The sequence below is a fragment of the Trachypithecus francoisi genome, unplaced genomic scaffold (genome assembly GCF_009764315.1).
Source record: "Trachypithecus francoisi isolate TF-2019V2 unplaced genomic scaffold, Tfra_2.0 Lachesis_group2, whole genome shotgun sequence".
NCBI lineage: Eukaryota > Metazoa > Chordata > Mammalia > Primates > Cercopithecidae > Trachypithecus > Trachypithecus francoisi.
The window spans coordinates 40,465,208-40,487,710 of record NW_022681465.1 but is presented as its reverse complement, the minus strand read 5'-3'; the positions used below and the strand labels follow the sequence as shown (position 1 = coordinate 40,487,710).

General features: G+C 36.4%; 1 protein-coding gene across 5 annotated transcripts in view; it reads left to right on the top strand.

Annotated features, from left to right (window-relative positions):
* ARSK (arylsulfatase family member K) overlaps positions 1-22,503 on the top strand; it is a 50,364-nt gene that overhangs the window by 15,239 nt on the left and 12,622 nt on the right. For 4 of the 5 annotated variants that reach the window (XR_004429730.1, XM_033179092.1, XM_033179095.1 and 1 more), the window contains 3 exons: positions 11,817-12,099; positions 15,457-15,628; positions 20,784-21,008. Coding sequence is in view for 4 of the 5 variants with exons in the window: in XM_033179092.1 (XP_033034983.1) it covers positions 11,817-12,099; positions 15,457-15,628; positions 20,784-21,008 (680 nt within the window). In the remaining variant the exon portion in view is untranslated. The remainder of the gene's footprint in view (positions 1-11,816; positions 12,100-15,456; positions 15,629-20,783; positions 21,009-22,503) is intronic. The other variant, XM_033179093.1, reaches the window with a different exon arrangement.

The following is a 22,503-nucleotide window of genomic DNA, read 5'->3' as shown; positions in this document are numbered from 1 at the left end:
CCATGCTGGAGTACAATAGCTTGATCTCGGCTCGCTGCAACCTCTGCTTCCCAGGTTCCAGTGATTCTCCTGCCTCAGCCTCCTGAGTAGCTGGGATCATAGGTGTGCACCACCACGCCCAGCTAATTTTTGTATTTTCAGTAGAGACAGGGTTTCACCATGTTGGTCAGGCTATTCTCGAACTCCTGACCTCATGATCTGCCTGCCTCTGCCTCCCAAAGTGCTGGGATTACAGCCGTGAGCCACTGCGCCCAGCCATAACCATCATTTTTCTAAGGTGCTTTGCATTACTAGTTACTTTATGGAGTTTCACATTTTTCTCTTTAAAATCTTTCTCCTTTTTAGAATGCAAGTTTAATCTAAAGTAAGATACAACTGTTTATAATAAAATAAATCTAAGATTGAATGCCAGATAGCCCCTGTAACTTTTATTCTTCTATGTGACACAGTTAAAATATGACCTGACTTTTATTCCGCAGCAGGATAATTATCCATGCAGAGCAAGGACTTTATCTCTTCTTCTCTGCTTTATTCCCATTTGCCAGCATAGCACCAGTACATTGTAGGTTCACAATTAAATTTTTGATGAATGAATGAATGAAAAAGTTATTTTGAAGTATGTACTGTTTATTATTTGGTAAACATTGATATTCTGTGTAATGCAGGATCATATCACTTGTTCATTATTAGTATTTTTTATATATCTACAGTAGAGGATATCCTGTTTTTAAGTTTTTTTAATTTTAAAATACTAATATTTAGGAGTTCTTTCTTTGTCGTGTGGAATTCTAAAATTAGTAGAGGAAAAAACCACTTAGATGTTGATATTTGGTGTCAAGGATGGTTTTCAGTGCAATACTTTCTTAAAGCTTATTTTCATTTACTCACACTCTCATCAGAGCTTAGGAAATTGAAATAAGTCACCAGGAGTATTTTTATGAGCACTGTATATACGCACACAGACATCTGGCTGAGAAGTAAGTCAAGATTGCTATTAATAGCATGTCTGAAGGTTATATGAATTATAGCACATTATTTTTCAGTGTAAGCTTAAAAATGGGTCTCAGAACAAAACCTGGTCTCACAATATCAAATTTCATAAAGAGGGGCATTCAGTCTTGTTGCTAGATTGACTTTCAAAATCAAAATGCAAGTTAGTATAACTCTTTGTTACTGAAATTGGCCGTTTTTGAACCTGCTTATATTTTCAGCCAGAATTACAGGTTTCTTTATTATTATAATACTTCTGTCTGTCTTTTTGAGGCATCAGTGATGCTTCCTTCTTGTACCAGTTTAGGAACACTAATTTAAGTAAATGTCCCTTATTGTATATGACACACCACACCATACTAGGATCTCTAAGGGCTGCACGGTTGTTTCATCTGGACAGTTGTTAAAGAGATACTGGTAGTATTACTCATAAAAATGCCATTTACTGATGATAAGACCTTCAGCAAGTAATTTATCTACGTAGAATCCCAGTTTAGTCAATTGAGCTTTCACTAGGTGACCTTAAAAGTTCTTCTACTCTGCAATTCTATAACTCCAATGGAGTACAGTTAAGTGGTTTCTAAATTTCTGATACTAATCTGTCCCTTCACATTGTATGTATTGAGTTGTAACAGGTTTAAGTTCAAATTTGCTGTCTTCTTATCAATTGAAAGAAAACATTTGTATTTAATTCGTAGGGTATTTTGATTATTTTTGCTTTCAGTTAAATTTTGTTGCCTATATATTCCCGATATCTAAAGTAGTGGTTTTCAACTGAGAGCAGTCACCCCTCCCCTCACCCCATATACCCCACCTCCACCTCTTGGCTGCCAGGAAGACATTTGACAATGTCTGGAGACATTTTTGGTTGCTAACACCAGGGTTATTTTGCTGGTATCTGGTGGGTAGAGGCCAAGGTTGCTGCTCAGCAGTCTATAATGCACAAAACAGCCCCTTCCCTCATAAAGAATGATCAAGTCCAAAATGTCTTTAGTATAGAGATTGAGAAAACATGTCCAAAACTATGCTTGCCAGCCTGGTCTTAGGAATGTCACACTTAAAATAATTGCCTACATTTTAGATATTGTTTATTCTTTCCTATTTTACGGGATCAAATCCACTTGACACTAGTACATCAATTTAGTGTTTAGAATTAACAAAAAGAAAATGTATAGAATTGTGTATAGAACGTGTATAGAGTTAGGAGGTAATTGATTTTATATAGAATATTTTAAAAACTAAATTTCTAACATCAGTATAATAAAAAATTTAATATTAGGTAGAATTCCTTAAAGTACTAAGACTAGAAGATGACCCTTATTTAAGTTACAAAAGTAAAATCAGGTATTTGTAGTATCCACTAAGCTAATATTTTTGAGCCGGCTACTGTGTGTCAGACATTATTTTTAGATGATGCAAATACAATAGCACTCACAACACACAATTCTCCAGTGTCATGGAACTTACATTCTAAGGCTATCAGAAGAGAAATTAAACAAACTGCTGTGTTGTTTTTCCTAGCTTCTATCCTGTTGAAAATCTAAAATCAAATTCCCTATCATTTCATCTTACCATTGTAATTATGTATGTTGTCTGCTCATGCAGGTTAATATTTTTTAAAATAAGCAATGTTTTTAATTGTTGTAAGTGCATAGTAAGTATCTAGACTTAGGGAGTATAGGAGATATTTTGATACAGGCATATAATGCGTGATGAAAACATCAAGGTAAATGGAGTATCCGTCCCCTTGAAGCATTTGACCTTTGTGTTATAAACAATCCAATTATACTCTTTTAGTCATTTTTAAATGTACAATTGAATTACTGACTATGGTCACCCTGTTTTATTGTCAAATATTAGATCTTATCCTTTCCATTTTTTTGTGTGCCCATTAATCATTCCCATTGCCCCCACCCCAACTATTCTGCCCAGCCTTTGGTAAACCATCATTCTGCTTCAATTGTTTAATTTTCAGCTCCCACAAATAAGTGAGAACATGTGAAGTTTGCCTTTCTGTGCCTGGCTTATTTCACTTAACGTAATGACCTCTAGTTCCATCCATGTTGTTGCAAATGACTGGATCTCATTCTTTCTTATAGCTGAATAGTACTCCATTGTGTATAAGTACCACATTTTCTTTATCCATTTGTCTGTTAATGGACACTTTGGTTGCTTCCAAATCTTGGCTTATTGTGACTAGTACTGTAATCAACATGGAGGTGCAGATATCTCTTTGATATCCAGGTTTTCTTTCTTTTGGGTGTATACCTAGTGAGATTGCTGGATCATATGGCAACTCTATTTTTAGTATTTTGAGGAACCTCCAAACTGTTCATCATGGTGGTTGTACTAATTTACATTCCCACCAACAGTATACAAGGGTTCCCTTTGCTCCATGTCCTCACCAGCGTTTGTTATTGCCTGACTTTTAGATAAAAGCCATTTTAGCTGAGACGATATCTCATTATAGTTTTGATTTGTATTTCTCTAATGATCATTGTTGCTGAGTATCTTTTCATATACCTGTTTGCCATTTGTATGTCTTCTTTTAAGAACTGTCTGTTGAGATCTTTTTCCTATTATTTAATCAGATTATTAGATTTCTTTCCTGTTAAGTTGTTTGAGTTCCTTATATATCCTGGTTATAAATATCTTGTCAGATGGATAATTTTCAAATGTTTTCTCCCATCTGTGGGTTGCGGCTTCACTTTTTTTTGTTTCGCTTGTTGGGCAGAAGCTTTTTAACTTGATGTGATCTCATTTGTCTATTTTTATTTTAGTTGTCTGTGTTTGAAGGGTATTACTCAAGAAATATTTGTCTAGTCCAGTGTCCTAGAGAGTTTCCCCAATGCTTTCTTTTAATAGTTTCATAGTATGTGGTCCCAGATTTAAGTATTTAATCCATTTTGATTTGATTTTTAATGTGGTAAGAGATAGAGATCTAGTTTCATTTTTCTGCATATGGATATCCAGATTTCTCAGCACCATTTATTGAAGACACTGCCCTTTCCCCAATGTATGTTCTTGGCACCTTTGTCAAAAATGAGTTCACTGTAGGTGTATGGAGTTGTTTCTGGGTTCTATGTTCTGTTCCATTGGTCTTACATGTCTGTTTTTATGCCAGTGCCATGCTATTTTGGTTACTAAAGCTCTGTAGTATAATTTGAAGGCAGGTAATATGATTCCTCCAATTTTGTTCTTTTTGCTCAGGATAGCTTGGGCTACTCTGAGTTGTTGTTTTTTGTTGTTGTTGTTGTTTGTTTGTTTGTTTTGGTTCCATATAAATTTTAGGATTGTTTTTTCTATTTCTATGAAGAATGTTATTGGTATTTTGATATAGATTGCATTGAATCTGTAAATTGCTTTCAGTAGTATGGACATTTTAACAATATTGATTCTTCCAGTCATGAACATGCAATATCTTTTCAGTTTTTTGTGTCCTCTCAATTGCTTTCATCAATGTTTTATAGTGTTCATTGTAGAGATCTTTTACTTCTTTAGTTAATTCCTAAGTATACTTTTGTACCTGTTACTTTCTTCATTTCTGAAGGATTACTCCATGGGATGGGATTACTTTCTTCATCTCTTTTTCAGATTGTTTGCTGTTGACATATAGAAATGCAACTGATCTTTGTTTGTTGATTTTGTGTCCCGCAACTTTACTGAACTTATCGTCTCTAATAGTTTTTTGGTGGAGTCTTTATGTTTTTCTAAATGAAAGTTTATATCATCTGCAAACAAGAATAATTTGACTCCTTCCTTTTCAATTTGGATGCCCGTTATTTCTTTCTCTTATCTGATTAGCTAGGACTTCCAGTACTATGTTGAATAACAGTGGTGACAGTGGGCATTCTCATTGTGTTCCAGATCTTAGAGGAAGGGCTTTCAATTTTTCCTCATTCAGCGTGATGCTAGCTGTGGGTCTGTTGTATGTGTCTTTATGTTGAGGTATGTTCCTTCTGTACCCAGTATTTTTTGTGGTGGGGGGGTAATCATAAAGGGATATTGAATTTTATTGAAAGCTTTTTCAGCATCAGTTGAAATGATCATATGGTTTTTGTCCTTCATTCTGTTGATATGATGTGTCACGTAAGTGTATGCACCCTCCACCTGCCGGGTTCAAATGATTCTCCTGCCTCAGCCTCCTGAGTAGCTGGGAATACAGGCGCGTGCCCCCACACCTGGCTAATTTTTTGTATTTTAGTAGAGATGGGGTTTCACCATGTTGGCCAGGATGGTCTCGATCTCCTGACCAAATTGCTGGGATTACTGGCATGAGCCACTGTGCCCAGCCAAGTGTATACTTTTCATGTCATCTATTCTGAAACTTAAAAATTGACTGAGATTTGCACTTAGTACTCTCAATATGGTGATTATTTTCATTAAGTTTTTTGGATTGGGACCAGGCGCTGTAGCTCACGCCTTTAACCCCAGCACTTTGGGAGGCCAAGGCAGGCAGATCACTTGAGCTCAGGAGTTCGAGACCAGCCTGGCCAACATGGTGAAACCCTGCCTCTACTGGAAATATTAAAAAGTACCCAGACTCTGGGTCTTCTCAGCTATATCACTTCAAAACCCAACTTTGACCTGCCACACTCTTTTTGGCTCAAGTTCCATCTCCTTTGTGACTCTCTCTACCTCGTAGCTGCATCTTAAAAACCTCCAGTTACTGGATTATTTTCTTTCTAAATTTAAATTCTATAAATAGGGATGATAGTCCTAACTTATATTTCATGCAAGACTCCATCATAAGTTAAGTGCTGGCCACGTTAAGTGCTAGTGCTTAGGTTAGGTGCCCATACCTGGCCAGTCGACAGGCTAGAAAGGGAGTTAAATCCTACATAATGTGGCCAACTAGGTCACTCCTTCAGCAAGAGCTGTGGATATAGTGATGTGTCCACTGTAATGACTGCTTAGTAAATTCTATTAACAACAGATAATCTGGGAATAACCCACCTGCTTTATTTTTTCAGATTTGATGACATTTTGTCTGGGTTACATTTTCTGTATAATATTAAAAAACAAAAGTTTACAAAAATTGTAAATGTTATAGTAAAATTGATATGTTAATTACTTTAAAAGCGTAAGAAAAATCATCTCCTTTTGGATGTAAAATGGTGAATGTGATCTAAACCATTTTTAGCTTCGTAGCTAAAGTATTTTATTACAGTTGGTTTTTTCATAAAGTAGCCTTTGGCATTTATTTTTAAAAGTACAATAGTAGGAGGGTTTTATGTCCGAGTGGATATGAGGTGGAAATACCAATTTGTTAGCTTAGCAAGTCTCATTAAGCACCTGCCTGGATCAATGTCTTGCATGTAGTACGTATTCATTATTTCTTTAATTGAATCAAAAAGGCTACCTTTGTTTAAGCTCAGGGTACATTAAACATGTATGCTCTGTCAAGGGCTATAGTCATCTAGGAATTCAAAGTTGTAAATATTAGTGCTTCCACAGTGATGAATTCACGAGCGGACCAGAAAATGGCTAGGTGAGATTTCACAAGATAAAATCCATGAATACTCACCTCCACACACACACATGCAAACAAAACTTTTCTTTGAAATATATTTACTATTATTATTACATAACCAATATAATTTGTGATGTAATTAATGTTACTGTTTAATAGAGAAAAATCTGTGATTTTAATCCTGTCTACAAAGAAACCCATGAATAAGAAAAGATTAAGGGGCACCAGCTATTGTAATTTTACCAAAAAATGAAATGGTTGGAATTAATAAAACTAATAAATGTAAAAGCATGCATATTTTGAGCATTTAAATAATGTATATTTTAAAATGATGTTCCAACCTGAATTTGCCAGGGTAGATGTTATTCATTCAACTAAAACAGATTGTTTTTGTGAGTGATCGTATGTAAAGAAGATGGATGACAGCCTTGTAAATCCTTTTAAAAATTGTATGTGTGTTTCTCTCAAATTTGAGAGAAGGGTTTTGTTTTGTTTTGTTTTTTTAAGAGATGAGATCCCACTTTGTCACCTAGGCTGGAGTAAAGTGGCAGGATCATAGCTCACTGCAGCCTCAAACTCCTGACCATAAGTGATCCTCCCCGGTCAGCCTCCCAAGTAGCTAGGACTACAGGCACATACCAACGTGCCCAGCTAACGATATACTTTTTTTTTTTGGAGAGACAAAGTGTCACTATGTTGCCCTGGCTGGTCTCAAACTCCTGGGCTCAAACAGTCCTCCTACCTCGGCCTCCCAAAGCCCTGGGATTACAGGTGTGAGCCCCCACACCAAGTCCAGAAAAGAGCATTTAATGGGAATGAATATAGGTTCCTTTTTCTCCTACAGAATTTTAGGTCGATAGAGAAATTTGCAAGGGCATTTTTCAGAATCATCGTTTTTCCATTTTTTTTATTATGAGACTTACCAGAAACAAATTAGCTGCTACAGGCTCATCAACAATGAGAAAAAGAGAGAGATCACAGAATTCTAAGTCTGAGATAGTTAATCATCTTCAGTAGACTCCTAGGAAGCTGAAGGTTTATGTTTAGGCTCCTACTTCATGTGGAAAGAAAACTGTCATATTCTCATCATCAATTTTAAGGTATATTTTTTCAGATATAATTATTACTATGTAAACTAATCCTGTGCTACTTGTAAACTGATTGTATCCAATGTTTTAGCAGTAGAATTTAGCACACTGCCACAGAAAACCCACACAGTAATGGCAAATATACAAATTTATGTAATAATTAGTTGGTAATGTGTTAAGTAGGTTTGTTTTTCGTTTGGATTAGTGAGGAGTTTTTTGTTGTTAAAAACAAATAAATGCTGATTGTTGGATAGTATATTTGGCTATCAACTGTTTTCTGGAAATGAACCGAGGTAGAATAATTCACCTATTTATAGGCTACTGTGGAAGCTCCATTTTGATTATCTTCCATTTTGATTGTATTTTGATTAAAATTTGAGGATTTTTGCAGAAAAAAATTCTTAAACTGTGCATCTCAAACCTTAATATATATACAAATGACTTGGGCATCTTCTTAGATGCCGTTTGTGATTCAGTGAGTCTAGGATGGTTTATTAGTCTGTTCTCATGCTGCCAATAAAGACATACCCAAGACTGGGTAATTATAAAGAAAAAGAGGTTTAATGGACTCACAGTTCCATGTGGCATGGGAGGCCTCACAGTCATAGTGGAAGGTAAAAGGCACGTCTTACATGGCAGCAGGCAGGAGGAATGAAAAATCAAGTGAAAGTGGAAACCCTTTATAAAACCATCGGATCTTGGGAGACTTATTCACTGCCATGAGAACAGTATGGGGGAAACCGCCCCCATGATTCAATTATGATGAGTCCCACTGGGTCCCTCCCACAACATGTGGGAATTATGGGAGCTCCCAGGAGCTGCTGATGTTGCTGGTCCATGGACCACACTTGGAGTAGTAAAGATATAAAGAACTGGACCTCTGGTGGAAGTAGGACAAGGTGTAACAAATTGTGACTGTCTTTATCAGAAATGAGTGATTATTATTTGTATCCCTTTGAGAAGAAAAGCCCCTCTTGTATTTCTATAAAGAGTTGAAGTAGACATTGGGCCACTCAAGAGGGGCATGATATAATGAAACATTGAAGCCTCTCTAAGTTTATAGAAGACAATCTTCCTTGAGATAGATATACTTCACATCTGAGCTCCTACCTCAGGATAGATTAGAGTGGTCTCCTTCACTGCTCATTGTACGTAATGAGAGAATGAGAATGAAAAAGGTAAATATCATCTTGCTGTTATTATGACAATAGTTTTGATGTCATGGGCTCACTGAGAGTGTCTTGGGAATCCTCAGGGATCCATGTACTATACTTGGAGAGATGCTGGCATAGAGGAAACTATGCATTGTATAGCTGTGCCTATTGCAAGCAGCAGGGTCGATTTATATTGAGAACAGCCACTGAATCATAAAATATCTGAGCCACAGGTAGTTTTGGATCCTCCTCATTGATTCAAGCCCTTTTCAGTTGTCCTGATTGAAACCATACTGTTGGTATTCTGGACAAAATACATAGAAATGGAATGGTAAGAAATTGGTTCAAAATACTCCCAGTGGTTAAGTAATTAGAAAGCCTATATTTGGAAGAAGTTAGAGCAATTACTGGTGGAGGGAAGAATTGGTTAGTAGAGAGAATTATTATGTCAAAAGAGTTATCATATTATTGTAATTATAATAGATTATGAAGTTGCATATTCATATTCTCATTCCATATTTTACTCGTCGGACTCACGGACTGGAAGCTACCTTGGACCGGAAAGAGAGACTTTCTGGACTACGAATTGCCGCTCCTGTAGCAGCCTACTGCTTAGGCTGCATCTACTGCTCGTACTGTGCTTCATGATGGCCCAGGAAGGTTGGGCTGGCCCAGGGAGTAGTGAAAGTAGAATGGAGAGTCATTAATTATAATTATTAATATTTTTGAATACATTAAAAATTGCTAAATGATTTTAAAGTACTGTAGTATATTCATCTACTGAATACATCACTTTATACTCATGTTCTTCCTCACTAAGTTGCAAAGAAATAAATTGTTATTTTACACTTTAGGCACAGTGAACATGGGTCAACTAATCAAAGAAGTGAAAAAATTTGAGAAAGGTAAAAATACCTTTTACCTTTAACCATAATCTTGTCTCTGCTGCCTTAGCAGTGCTTGAAATCGCTTGTTATGACTCTACTTAAGTACCAGCAGTTATGGGAATCATGCTAAAGCCATACTTATGAAAAGGCAAGAGAGGATACCACTAAGATAATAGAGAAGTCACATATTATTTAGTTAAAGGACAATCGCATATTATTTAGTTATAAAGCCAAGTTTGATATCTGGCCATAATGATTAGAGTAGGCCAAAATTAATTTGATTTGAGCCATTTTACGGTTAAGGGGACCTTGGTTAAAAGAATCTCAGGAACACAGTTAAAAAAAAAAATAGGGAGAGGGCATAAATTTATTACCAGAAAGGTTAAATGATGTCACACTTAATCACTGTTGTAGCAAAAGATGTAGCAAACTGGGTTCAATATAGCCATCTTTCAAGGCTTGAAAATCTTTCCTTGAGATAGCCTAGGCTTGCTCATGGTCCAGACTACATCGTGAAGTCCAGTGGTTAGGTCAGTTAGCACAGTCAGGACAATAGTCTAACCTGAGTTAATCCAAAGAGTGGCAACTAGTTAGATCGTATTAAAAGCTTGCTTGTTGTAATAGGTTCTCAGCCGTATTTTCTCATGTAATACTCTCTGACTGAAAAGAAAGTACTTTGGTTCCTAAACATACTATATAAATCTCAATGTCCTATTCCTTCTCTCAGAATCTGAGTTCTACCACACATACTGCTGGTATTATAAACCCTAAAATTCCACCTCTGCAACAATAGGAATTGTCACATATAGTAAGAGTTTAGCTGTGATGTAAGCAAAAGATGAGACATCAATGTCAGATTGTTTTGATAGTGTGATGAATACAAAATTTCCTATTTTAGGGTTTCCCATCTGTTAGAATTAATTAGAATCTGTTAGATAGATATAATTCTGCTGAAATTATGGTTTTTATTGTTTTCATCAAAATATATTGAATATTTTTTAAAAAATGAATTTTTATTGTAGCTATTTAAATGTATTTACCTGCATTCAAAAGGCAGGGTATAAAATTTTTCTATTGTAACTTCTGTATGGGTTGTTAGTCATTTTGTATGGATTGCAATTTCTCTTAAGAGAAGTATTATGTTTTAGTATAAAATATTTTTTGTTTGTGAGTTGGTATCTGGATTTTTAAAACACTTTTCTCAATTGATAGAGCACTTCAGAGATACTTATCTCAACAGAAACTTAAAAAGCAAACTTTCTAGAAATGCCCAGGACTGCTAGCCAACCAATTATGTCAGCTACATATGCTTAGAGCTTGATTGAGAAAAATCAAGCAGTCAAATAAAATAAAGATTGAGAGAAAATGAATTATTTTTTGTTTGAGAGTTGGTATCTGGATTTTTAAAACACTTTTCTCAATTGATAGAGCACTTCAGAGATACTTATCTCAACAGAAACTTAAAAAGCAAACTTTCTAGAAATGCCCAGGACTGCTAGCCAACCAATTATGTCAGCTACATATGCTTAGAGCTTGATTGAGAAAAATCAAGCAGTCAAATAAAATAAAGATTGAGAGAAAATGAATTAATTTTTTGTTTGAGAAAGTGAATTAATTGAATCATTTAACTTGTAAATCGGTAATAAAGAAAATATCTCTGGTTTATAATGGATATGAAATTTGTATCACTTTTAGCTTAGATAGCTCAGATTATAGTTAAAATTTTCTTTTAATAAGAAAAGATAGAGCTGGAAACAATTTTAAACCTGAAACTTCAGCAACACATGAAGTATACATGGTAGGTATATTTTTAAAACTATAAATATTTAGTGATAAAAGGAAATTATAGTAGCTTTGGTTAGGAATAATATCTTCTAAGCAAAAAAAAAAGAAAAATGTTAGAAAATGTAGTAAATAAGGAGAAACATTAGAAATCTGAAACATTTTGTTTAAATATCTTGCTGTAAGAAAAGTTAACCATTCTACATAATCTTTCATAGTTTTAAAGAACACATAAGTGAATATTCGATTCTTGGCTTTTTTTCTATTTTTTTAATTTGTAATGCTCAATAACTTTCTTTTTTAGATCTAATATAGTTATTCTGAACATTTACAAGACTGAACCTAAAAATTGTTTTCCATGTTGTTTTCTTAATGTATGCTTAGTACATTTTTAAAACTTTTTAATATACCTGACAATATACATGTGTTTTTGCTCCCTCAGTAATCGTGTGGAAGCATGGACAAGAGATGTTGCTTTCTTACTCAGACAAGAAGGCAGGCCCATGGTTAATCTTATCCATAATAGGACTAAAGTCAGAGTGATGGAAAGGGATTGGCAGAATACAGACAAAGCAATACATTGGTTAAGAAAGGAAGCAATTAATTACACTGAACCATTTGTTCTTTACTTGGGATTAAATTTACCACACCCTTACCCTTCACCATCTTCTGGAGAAAATTTTGGATCTTCAACATTTCACACATCTCTTTATTGGCTTGGAAAAGTAAGTAATTACATTGTGTGTGCTCAAAATTAGATTTATATATGTGGCTTATGGGTATTCACCCATTGTTTCTTTTATTATCACTTTTAAAGAAAAAATTGAAAATTGTATATTCAAACTTGACCAATAACTAGTTTGATAAAAACTAAAGGGACAGTTTTACAGAAATAAAATAAAAAAGTCAGAAGCGTACTTCTGGATTGAATACAATTTGCCAAGGATATGTCTATAAAAAGAGAAACTAAAAGGCATTCTCTTAGAAATGTAGGCAGTCCTCACTTTACACTGTTCCAGATTGTAAAAATGACCATGTAAGCTGAAACCATATAAAACAACCTTAATAAATGGGAAAAATGACCATTTTCTGGCACCTTTAAAAACATTTATCGAAATATTTTAAATTATGTTACTTTTGGTTAAAAATGGAAAAGAAAAAATAAACTAATATTTATGTAGTGCACTACAATGAAAACACTAGAAACATTGCGAATTAAAGCGGGAATTTTTTTGGTTAAAAAACTTACCAGTAGATTGAAGACTGCTTGCTTTCTCATCGTAAAACTTATGATACAGAGAAAGCATCTTCTCTAAGACTTGGCAAATTGTCATTATTTCTTGCTAAATTTGGATTACCTTCCAACATTTTAACTTTTGCACTTTCAATGTAATGATATATCTCCAAGTTCCTTTAATGTGAAAAATGTTGCCAATATCGCTTTCTGTGGGACATCTTTATCTTTTTCTTCACAACAACCTTCCTCATTTATGCTGGTAAATGTGCCTTCACTCAGTTCCTCTGGCTACATTTCTAGTGTCTCTTGACATGACAGCAGTGTCAACATTCCCAGCTCAGCTGTTTCTTCTATAACTTCATTTACATTTGATTCGAATTTCACTTCCAGCCTTGTCACTTTTCCTTTTTTTACTGTATGTGCATCTCTGTTTATTTCTCTTCATTATCCCTTTTTATAAAGTGTCACATTCATTTATCACTAGGATACAAGTACCTGCTTTGTTGTCTGTGCATGTACCAGATAACTAATCACTGACACATTTTAAAAGAAACAACATGATGAGTCACTGAATGGCATGCATATCTGTTGTATACTCAGTGATTTATACTAAAGAGCTAGCAGCATATCAGTGTGAAAGTTGGTACTTTTTGCAGTTATTCACAGTTAACATACCCTGGTAACTGAAGTCTACCAGAGTAATTTTGTTAGGGACTGCTATTATTTGACAAAACTTGGATAACTGAAATTCATGCATATCAAACCCATGATGCATGGTCTACCTGTATTTTGAAATGTGTAATCTTAAATCAATTTTAAGTTACTTTAAAAACTAATCAGTTAATTCAACTAAAAACCTTCTTCAGAGCAAAAGAAATAATCAGCATAGTAAACAACCCACAGAGTGTGAAAAAATCTTCACAATCTATATATCTAACAAAAGACTAATATCCAGAACCTACAAGGAACTCAGAGTAGCAGGAAAAAAAAAACCAATCCCATCAATAAATGGGCTAAGGACATAAATAGAGCTGGGTGCTGTGGCTCACGCCTGTAATCCCAGCGCTTTGGAAGGCTGAGGCGGGTGGATCACCTAACGTCAGGAGCTCGAGACCAGCCAGACCAACATGGTGAAACCCCATCTCTACTAAAAACCGAAAAGTAGTGGGTGTAGTGATGTGCACCTGTAATCCCAGCTACTCGGGAGGCTGAGGCAGGAGAATCGCTTGAACCCGGGAGGCGGAGGTTGCAGTGAGCCGAGATTGCACCATTGCACACCCCAGCCTGGGCTACAAGAGCGAAACTCCATCTCAAAGAAAAAGAGGACATGAATAGACAATTCTCAAAAGAAGATATACAAATGGCCAACAAATATATGAGAAAATGCTAAACATCACTAATGATCAGGGAAGTGCAAATTAGAATCACAATGTGATACCACCTTACTCCTGCAACAATGGCCGTAATCAAAAAAAATAAAATAAACAGATGTCGGCGGGGACGTGGTGAAAAGGGAACAGTTTTACACTGCTGGTGGGAATATAAACTGGTACAACCACTATGGAAAACAGTGTGGAGATTCCTTAGCTAAAAGTAGAACTACCATCTGATCCAGCAATCCCACTACGTAGCATCTACTCAGAAGAAAAGAAATCATTATACGAAAAAGATACTTGCACACACGTTTGTAGTAGCACAATTCACAATTGCAAAAATATAGAACCAGCCCAAATGCCCATCACTCAACCAGTGGATAAAGAAATTGTGGTGTATATACCATGAAATAACTATTCAGCCATAAGAAAGGAATAAATCATTTGCAGCAACCTGGGTGAAACTGGAGACCATTATTCTAAGTGAAGTGACTCAGGAATGGAAAACCAAACATTGTATGTTCTCACTCCTAAGTGGGAGCTAAGCTATGAGGACTCAGAGGCATAAGAATAATACAGTGGACTTTGGCGACTGGTTGGAGGAAGGTGAATAGGGGTGAGGGATAAAAGACTACAAATTGGGTACAATGTATAATGTGTGGGTGATGAGTGCCCCAAAATCTCAGAAATCACCCTAAAGAACGTATTCATGCAACCACACCTGTTCTCCAAAAGCCTACAGAAATAAGAAAGAAAAGTTAGTCTAAAAAAACTACTCAGAAACACTATTTAGGCCATCCTATTTTAAATAAAATAATGTCAGTGTTTTAGATACTTTATATCTTCTTTAAAAGTTCTAAGTGGCTTCATTTTCAAAAATTTGTCTGGAGTTAGTACTGGCCAAATGAAATGAGTTAAATGACTTTCACCACTAAGTAAATGTTTGAACTTTATGAAAGTTACATGACTAAAATATAAGTGTGAATTAAAGATCTAGTTTAATTGTTTTTTACCAACACTGTAAGTAAGCATTTATATGTGTTTAAAAGTCACATTTGTTTTTGACAAGCACTTGGCTGTCTCACTAGATATTGTCATTCTTACTAGTGAATTATTGGAGAAAAGGAGTCCGTATTCTTAGGTTGTTGATTCTGAAGTTTTGGTCACACAACTGTATATTAAAGTGCTTGGATACTTTTCTGGACTAGCATGTACTGTCTAATATAGCTCATATTTTTCGGTGGCCTGTATAATTTTTAAAAATTTTACCACTATCTCTTCTGTTGTTACGTTAGTATTAACAATTTGTTCCTAATTTATGTATTGATTTACTATTTTATTTACATATTTATAGCTGTTCTTTTCTACTATTCTAAGTAATTAAACATTGTTGATTTCACCAGACATACTTATTGGAGGAAAGAAATAGCACTATTTTGCTAGCATAACTAAGTTTTTTCTCCCATTTTTAGGTGTCTCGTGATGCTATCAAAATCCCACAGTGGTCACCTTTGTCAGAAATGCACCCTGTAGATTATTACTCTTCTTATACAAAAAACTGCACTGGAAGATTTACAGAAAAAGAAATTAAGAATATTAGAGCATTTTATTATGCTATGTGTGCTGAGACAGATGCCATGCTCGGTAGGTGGTATAATTAATAAGCAATTACATGAAGTAAAAGTATAATATTTTTCCAACAGTCTGTGATCATGCTGCTTGGTGACTTGCATGAACAGCCTCAGATATTTCTTACAACAGTTGCTTATAACTATAGGAATCTTGACACTTATCAAACTTGATAACTGGCATTGTTGACAGAATGAAAAGCTCTTTATATCTTAATGATTCAGAAATTTGCAGATTCATAAATGCTTAGATTTATTCATACATAAAGAAAGGGTCACAGAAGGCTATCATCTACTTGAAACATTTTACTGTCCTTAAACAGGAATCAGTATTCAGCCAAACACAGGTACACATGTGATGGGTCTTTGTAAGGCAGCTTAGCTTTCTAGAGATGAGAAAATTTACTTGTAGAATCTTGTGACTCCCCCAAACTTATAATAACCATGAAACAAATTCTTTCTCCCCAAGCCCTTTAGAGCATGGCCTAACTAAAGTTTCTCCGTGTATATTCTGGTCCAGAATCATATTGAATTTTCTTCCCTCATTCAAGCTCAAGACCAACTCAAAACTAAACCTGCCTTCATCACATAACTGTCAAGAACGTTTTGCCTGTTCACTTACAGAGCTATGGAAGTTTCCAGTTCATGTGTGGAAAACCCCTGGTTTAAAAATCTGTTTTATAACAAAAACTATTTTCATAAAGTAGTGTCATTTATTTTGCTACTCTTAGGAATGAAGCATAATTGTACTAGTGAAGTGTAGGTAGCACCTCTTCTGTACAGAGTAAACTTTGGGAGTGACAAGTGAATGTTTTTTGTTAAAAAAATTCATTGAGTAAAAACAGAAAAGTATACAGTAAGAAGCAAAAAGGCCATGTGAGCAAATTATTTTTAATATAGCAAGTATAAAAATGTATTGGCCAGGTGCAGTGGCTCATCCCTGTAATCCCAGCACTTTGGGAGGCCAAGGCCAGTGGATCACCTGAGGTCAGGAGTTCGAGACCAGCCTGGCCAACATGGCAAAACCCTGTCTCTACTAAAATACAAAAATTAACTGACTGTGGTGGCACGCACGTGTGATCCCAGCTACTTGGGAGGCTGAAGCAGGAGAATCGCTTGAACCCGGGAGGCGGAGGTTGCAGTGAGCGAAGATCGTGCCACTGCACTCCAGCCTGGATGACAGAGCGAGACTACATCTCAAAAAAAAAAAAAAAAAAGTATTCCAAGTAGTCAATGCAAACAAGATTTTAAGTAATTTTCTTTAATCACGAGCACATCTGTCAAATTGTATTTCATTGATATTCTCTGATGTTAGAGAATGTTCTCCCATTTGCACATTAGAAATTGCATTTGAAAATTTATAGCCATTCATCTATATCCATTAAAATGAAAGAATGTTGCTGTAGGGAGTGTGGGAATACTACTCTTGAAATCTCTTCAGAGAAGAAAAATATGTAGCAACTTGCTTATGTCAAGTTACAAAGTTTATGGAATATATTGTATCTTATTTTTTTTTTTTTTTTTTTTTTGAGACAGAGTCTAGCTCTGTCTCCAGGCTGGAGTGCAGTGGCAGGGTCTCTGCTCACTGCAACCTCCGCCTCCCGGGTTCAAGCGATTCTCCTGCCTCAGCCTCCCGAGTAGCTGGGATTATAGGCACACGCTGCCATGCCCAGCTAATTTTTGTATTTTTAGTAGAGATGGGGTTTCACCATGTTGGTCAGGCTGGTCTCAATCTCCTGACCTCATGATCCGCCCGCCTCGGCCTCCCAGAGTGCTGGGATTACAGGCGTGAGCCACCGCACCTGGCCTGTATCTTAAATTTTTAAATCTACACCGATCTTGTCACCATATAGTATTTAATACTGTTCATTGTGTTTGTTAACAAACATTAAGTACCTACTAGCTGTCAGGCACTATGTTGGGCACTGGGGGAGTATAGTATGTTGAATACTATTAAGAAATCACTCATTAATTAAAGATATTTGTGGTTCACGCCTGTAATCCCAGCACTTTGGGAGGCCGAGGCAAGCGGATCACAAGGTCAAGGAATCAAGACCATCCTGGCCAACATGGTGAAACCCCATCTCTACTAAAAATACAAAAATGCGCTGGGTGTGGCAGTGCATGCCTGTAGTCCCAGCTACCTGGGAGGCTGAGGCAGGAGAATCTCTTGAACCCAGGAGGTGGAGGTTGCAGTGAGCCAAGATCACGCCACTGCACTCCAGCCTGGTGACAGAGCGAGACTCTGTCTCACAAACAAACAAACAAAATTAAAGACATTCTAGAGTCTTTTCCCACCTCAGGGTCTTATATTTTCTGTTTCATCTGCCTGGAACACCCTTCCCTTTGCTTTCTACATGGCTGGCTTATTCTGTCTTTAGCTCTCAGCTCAGTTGTTACCTCCTCAGGGATGTCTCCCCCAGCCACGCTAACTCAGTGTGCCAGCTCCATCATTCTGCTTGCTTTATACCTTGTCGTGTTGTTTGCGTAGTAATACTAATTATTTCATCTGTTTACCATCTGTCTCCCTTGAAGAACACAAGCTTCATGAGGGCAGGGACATTCTTTTATTTTTATTTTAAGTTCCAGGGAACATGTGCAGGGTATGCAGGTTTGTTACATAGGTAAACGTGTTACATAGGTAAAAGGTGGTTTGCTGTACCTAATACCCATCACCTAGGTATTAAGCCCAGCATGCATTAGCTATTTTTCCTAACACTGTGCCTTCCCTGGCAGCCCCCAGTGTGTATCGTTCCCCTCCCTGTGTTCATGTGTTCTCATTGTTCAGCTCCCACCTTTAAGTAAGAACACGCAGTGTTTGGTTTTCTGTTCCTGCGTTAGTTTGCTAAAGATAATGGCTTCTAGTTCCATCCGTGTCCCTGCAAAGGACATGATCTCATTTCTTTTTATGGCTGCATAGTATTGTGTGGTGTATATGTACCACATTTTCTTTATCCAGTCTGTTGTTGGTGGGCATTTGTGTTGATTCCATGTCTTGACTGTTGTGAATAGTGCTGCAATGAACACATGTGTGCATGTATCTTTGTAATAGAATGATGTATATTCCTTTGGGTATATACCCAGTAATGGGATTGCTGGGTCAAATGGTGTTTCTGGTTCTAAATTTTTGGGGAATTGCCACACTGTCTTCCACAATGACTGAACTAATTTACGTTCCCACCAATAGTATAAATGCGTTCCTATTTCTCCACAACCTCTCCAACATCTGTTGTTTGTAAACTTTTTAATAATTGCCATTCTAACCGGCATGAGATGGTATCTCATGGTGGTTTTGATTTGCATTTTCTAATGATCAGTGATGTTGAGCTTTTTTTAAATGTTTGTTGGCCTCATAAATGTCTTTTGAGAAGTGTCCATTGATGTCCTTTGCCCACTTTTTAATGGGGTTGGTTGTTTTTTTCTTGTACATTTGTTTAAGTTCCTTGTAGATTCTGGCTATTAAACCTTTGTCAGATGGATACATTGCAAAAATTTTCTCCCATTTCGTAGGTTGCTTGTTCATTCTAATGATAGTTTATTTTGCTATGCAGAAGCTCTTTTGTTTAATTAGACCCCATTTGTCAATTTTTGCTTTTGTTGCAATTGCTTTTGGTGAATTTGTCATGAAATCTTTGCCTGTGCCTATGTCCTGAATGGTATTGCCTAGATTTTCTTGTAGGGTTTTTTGTAGTTTTGAGTTTTACATTTAAGTCTTTAATCATTCTTATTCAACATTGCATCCTAGGTGCTTAGCATCGTATCCATAGTGTTTGGCATATAGTAAGCACTCAGTAAACATTTATTGAATGAGCATAAATGCTAAGAATTATAATATGTTGTAACTACAGTAATATGCAAGTTGTAGGCATCCTGAAGAACAAAGTGATTTACTCTACCTAGAAGAGCAAGGAATGATGCTTTGCCAGAGAGATAATGCATGTTTGAGCTGGGTCATAAAGGAAGAATAGGAATTTGTCAAGTAGACTGTGGGAGAAACAGCATTCACCATAGATGGCAGAGTATATGCAGAGGCAAGAAAGCGTGAACTAATATGGTGTGTGTTTAGGGGGTTCTGAGCAGGTTAGGATTGCTGAAAGGTAAAGGTCTAGCAGGTAGCCGAGGGTGCTGAGTATGGAGAGTAGACAAGGGCCTTGCTTGTTATGCTAAAGAATTCGACAACGGGCAGCTATGAAAAAGTTTCAAGCAGGGATGTGACACGATCAAGTGATGAGGTAATTTAGAAAGATAGACACCAGGATAGTACAAGGAGAGGAAAGAGGAGTAGAGGCAAGACCGATGAGAAAGTAATTCCAGTCGTCTAGTTGAAAAATCAAGAGAGTCTCAACTCTGCGAATAACTCCATAGAGCAGTGAGTGTCAATCCTGACTATACCTCAGAATCTGTAGGTTTTTAAATTAATATAGACTCTTCTACCCAGATTCAGGAACTGCCAAAATAGGGATGACTCCTCTCTCTGGCCTGTGCTTTCTTGTGATTCTCTTAATTACAGTAGGAGGAAGTTTGAGAACAGCGAGACTGGAACTGGTCAGAGGAATTTTACTGTCCCATTATTCCCTATCCAAGAAGATGCTAAATCAAACTTGTACACTGTCTGTCCTGCTTCCAGCCCTTCTTCAAAGGTGGTATTTCCATAATCCTCAGCCACCTTTATGAGCATGATCTGGTGATTGCATAGAGATTTGGGAGAAAAAGTAGCAGAAAAGAGGAGTTCTGACTGCTCTTATCACTTCCTGTTGCACAGAAACTGTGGGTCAGAGGTGATACCAATCTTTTTTATCATCTGAGACATGTGAAGTACTGATATTCTACTGATCTTTCTTTTCTCACTCAAGGCACTAAGGGGAAGATTTTTTCCCCCTATTCTCTGATAGAAACCTGGAAAGCAAGCCAGCATGATCTCCAGATAAGCAGCTTTGAGCAAGAGTTCCCATGGGTATTATAATTTCTTCTTCCTCACTAGTCAACTGAAGAGCAAGCAGTAGACAGACCACTGTCAACTTGAGACTTAACTTGAGAACAGTAGGTAATATTCAGATGTTAAAAAGCACAGTGACAAACCCTTATAGGATAGAGTTGTTATAAACTTAATGTGATAGAATAAAACATGAACTGAAAGCTAATGAATAGTTTTATCATGATTTCTATTGTAGGTGAAATTATTTTGGCCCTTCATCAGTTAGATCTTCTTCAGAAAACTATTGTCATATACTCCTCAGATCATGGAGAGCTGGCCATGGAACATCGACAGTTTTATAAAATGAGCATGTATGAGGCCAGTGCACATGTTCCGCTTTTGATGATGGGGCCAGGAATTAAAGTCGACCTTCAAGTATCAAATGTGGTTTCTCTTGTGGATATTTACCCTACCATGCTTGGTAAGTAATGCAGTTCTGTAAATATTTATTTGTAATAATGCTGGAGAATGCAACTGAAGAGATCAATTAGTCAGTCTTTCAGTTAATAGTCAGAGGTCCTGCTGACTTGTTTATAACCCTGAGCAACTCATTTAACTGTGAATCAAATCTGTACTCTGAAGAATGAAGAGATTGTTTTTCATGTCCCTGTGTCCTTCACTTACTATAGTCATTTTCCCTCAAAAGATGTGTATTCAGGGTATGACTGTAAAGTAAGCCATGTAAGACATTCAGGTTCATAGCCTTATAGATATGATTTGTACGTCATTTGATTCTCTACCACCACCTCCCTAAAATGTAAGCATTTCCTTTCTGAATTATTCTATCCACTTTGAAACTAGTATGAACATATTCCTCCTCAGACTCTTTAGATAGTTCTGTACTCTTTGCTTTACTAGCTTCTTAATGTCTACAAGCATAGCCATATGTCTAGAAAAGCAACATATGGATAACGGTAGTTAGCAGTTTTTGTTGAAGATACTAGAATAACGACATAATCAAATTCAAAGGAAATCATAGAACTAACTTCTAGTTTCTATCTAATTTAGCAGAGTACTTTAAATTCATTAGCATTTAAACACCAGTTTCTCTGTTCTAAGGCACCATCAATTGCAAAACTACCATCAATTCATAAATGTTGGTGAAAGAAAATAGCACAAGATATGTTCTCTAATTTCAGAAATGTTAAAATGTGAAAGAAAGATGCATCTTAAAATCAAGGAAATCAGAGTTCTTTTTATCTCCTTCCTTCTGCCGCAAAGTTCTTCCCTTAACTAAATTTATGTAGAGTCAATTTAAACCGGCATCCTTTCCTTTTCTCTTATTTCATATCCTTCTCATATAATTGAACATACTTCTTTCCAGTTCCTTGAACTTTTTTATTTTTGTTTATTTATTTTGTGTGTGTGTGTGATGGAGTTTCTCTTTCACCCAGGCTGGAGTGCAGGGGTGCGATCTCTGCTCACTGCAACCTCTGCCTAACAGTTTGAAGCGATTCTCCTGACTCAGCCTCCTGAGTAGCTGGGATTATAGGCACCTGCCACCATGCCCAGCTAATTTTTGTATTTTTAGTAGAGACGAGGTTTCACCATGTTAGCCAGGCTGGTCTCAAACTCCTGACCTTATGATCTGCCCACTTCAACCTCCCAAAGTGCTGGGATTACAGGCATGAGCCACTGTGCCTGGCCAGTTCCTTGAATTTTTAATCTCTTCTGTTTCTTAGTCATCATTTGCTGGTTTCCCTTTATCCCAAAGTAATGATCACACTCAGCCATATCTTGGCCACTTTCTCATTCCATTAGTTTCTAGCCGATCACTATTACTTTTCCTCATTTCTGTGTTTTTTAAAGAAGTTTACGTAGAATTATGTATATTTGGGTCTCTGCTATTAGCATCTTTAGAGTTTTATGAATATATGCCTATATTCTTTACAGTTTCCTTCCTTAATTTTTCTTCA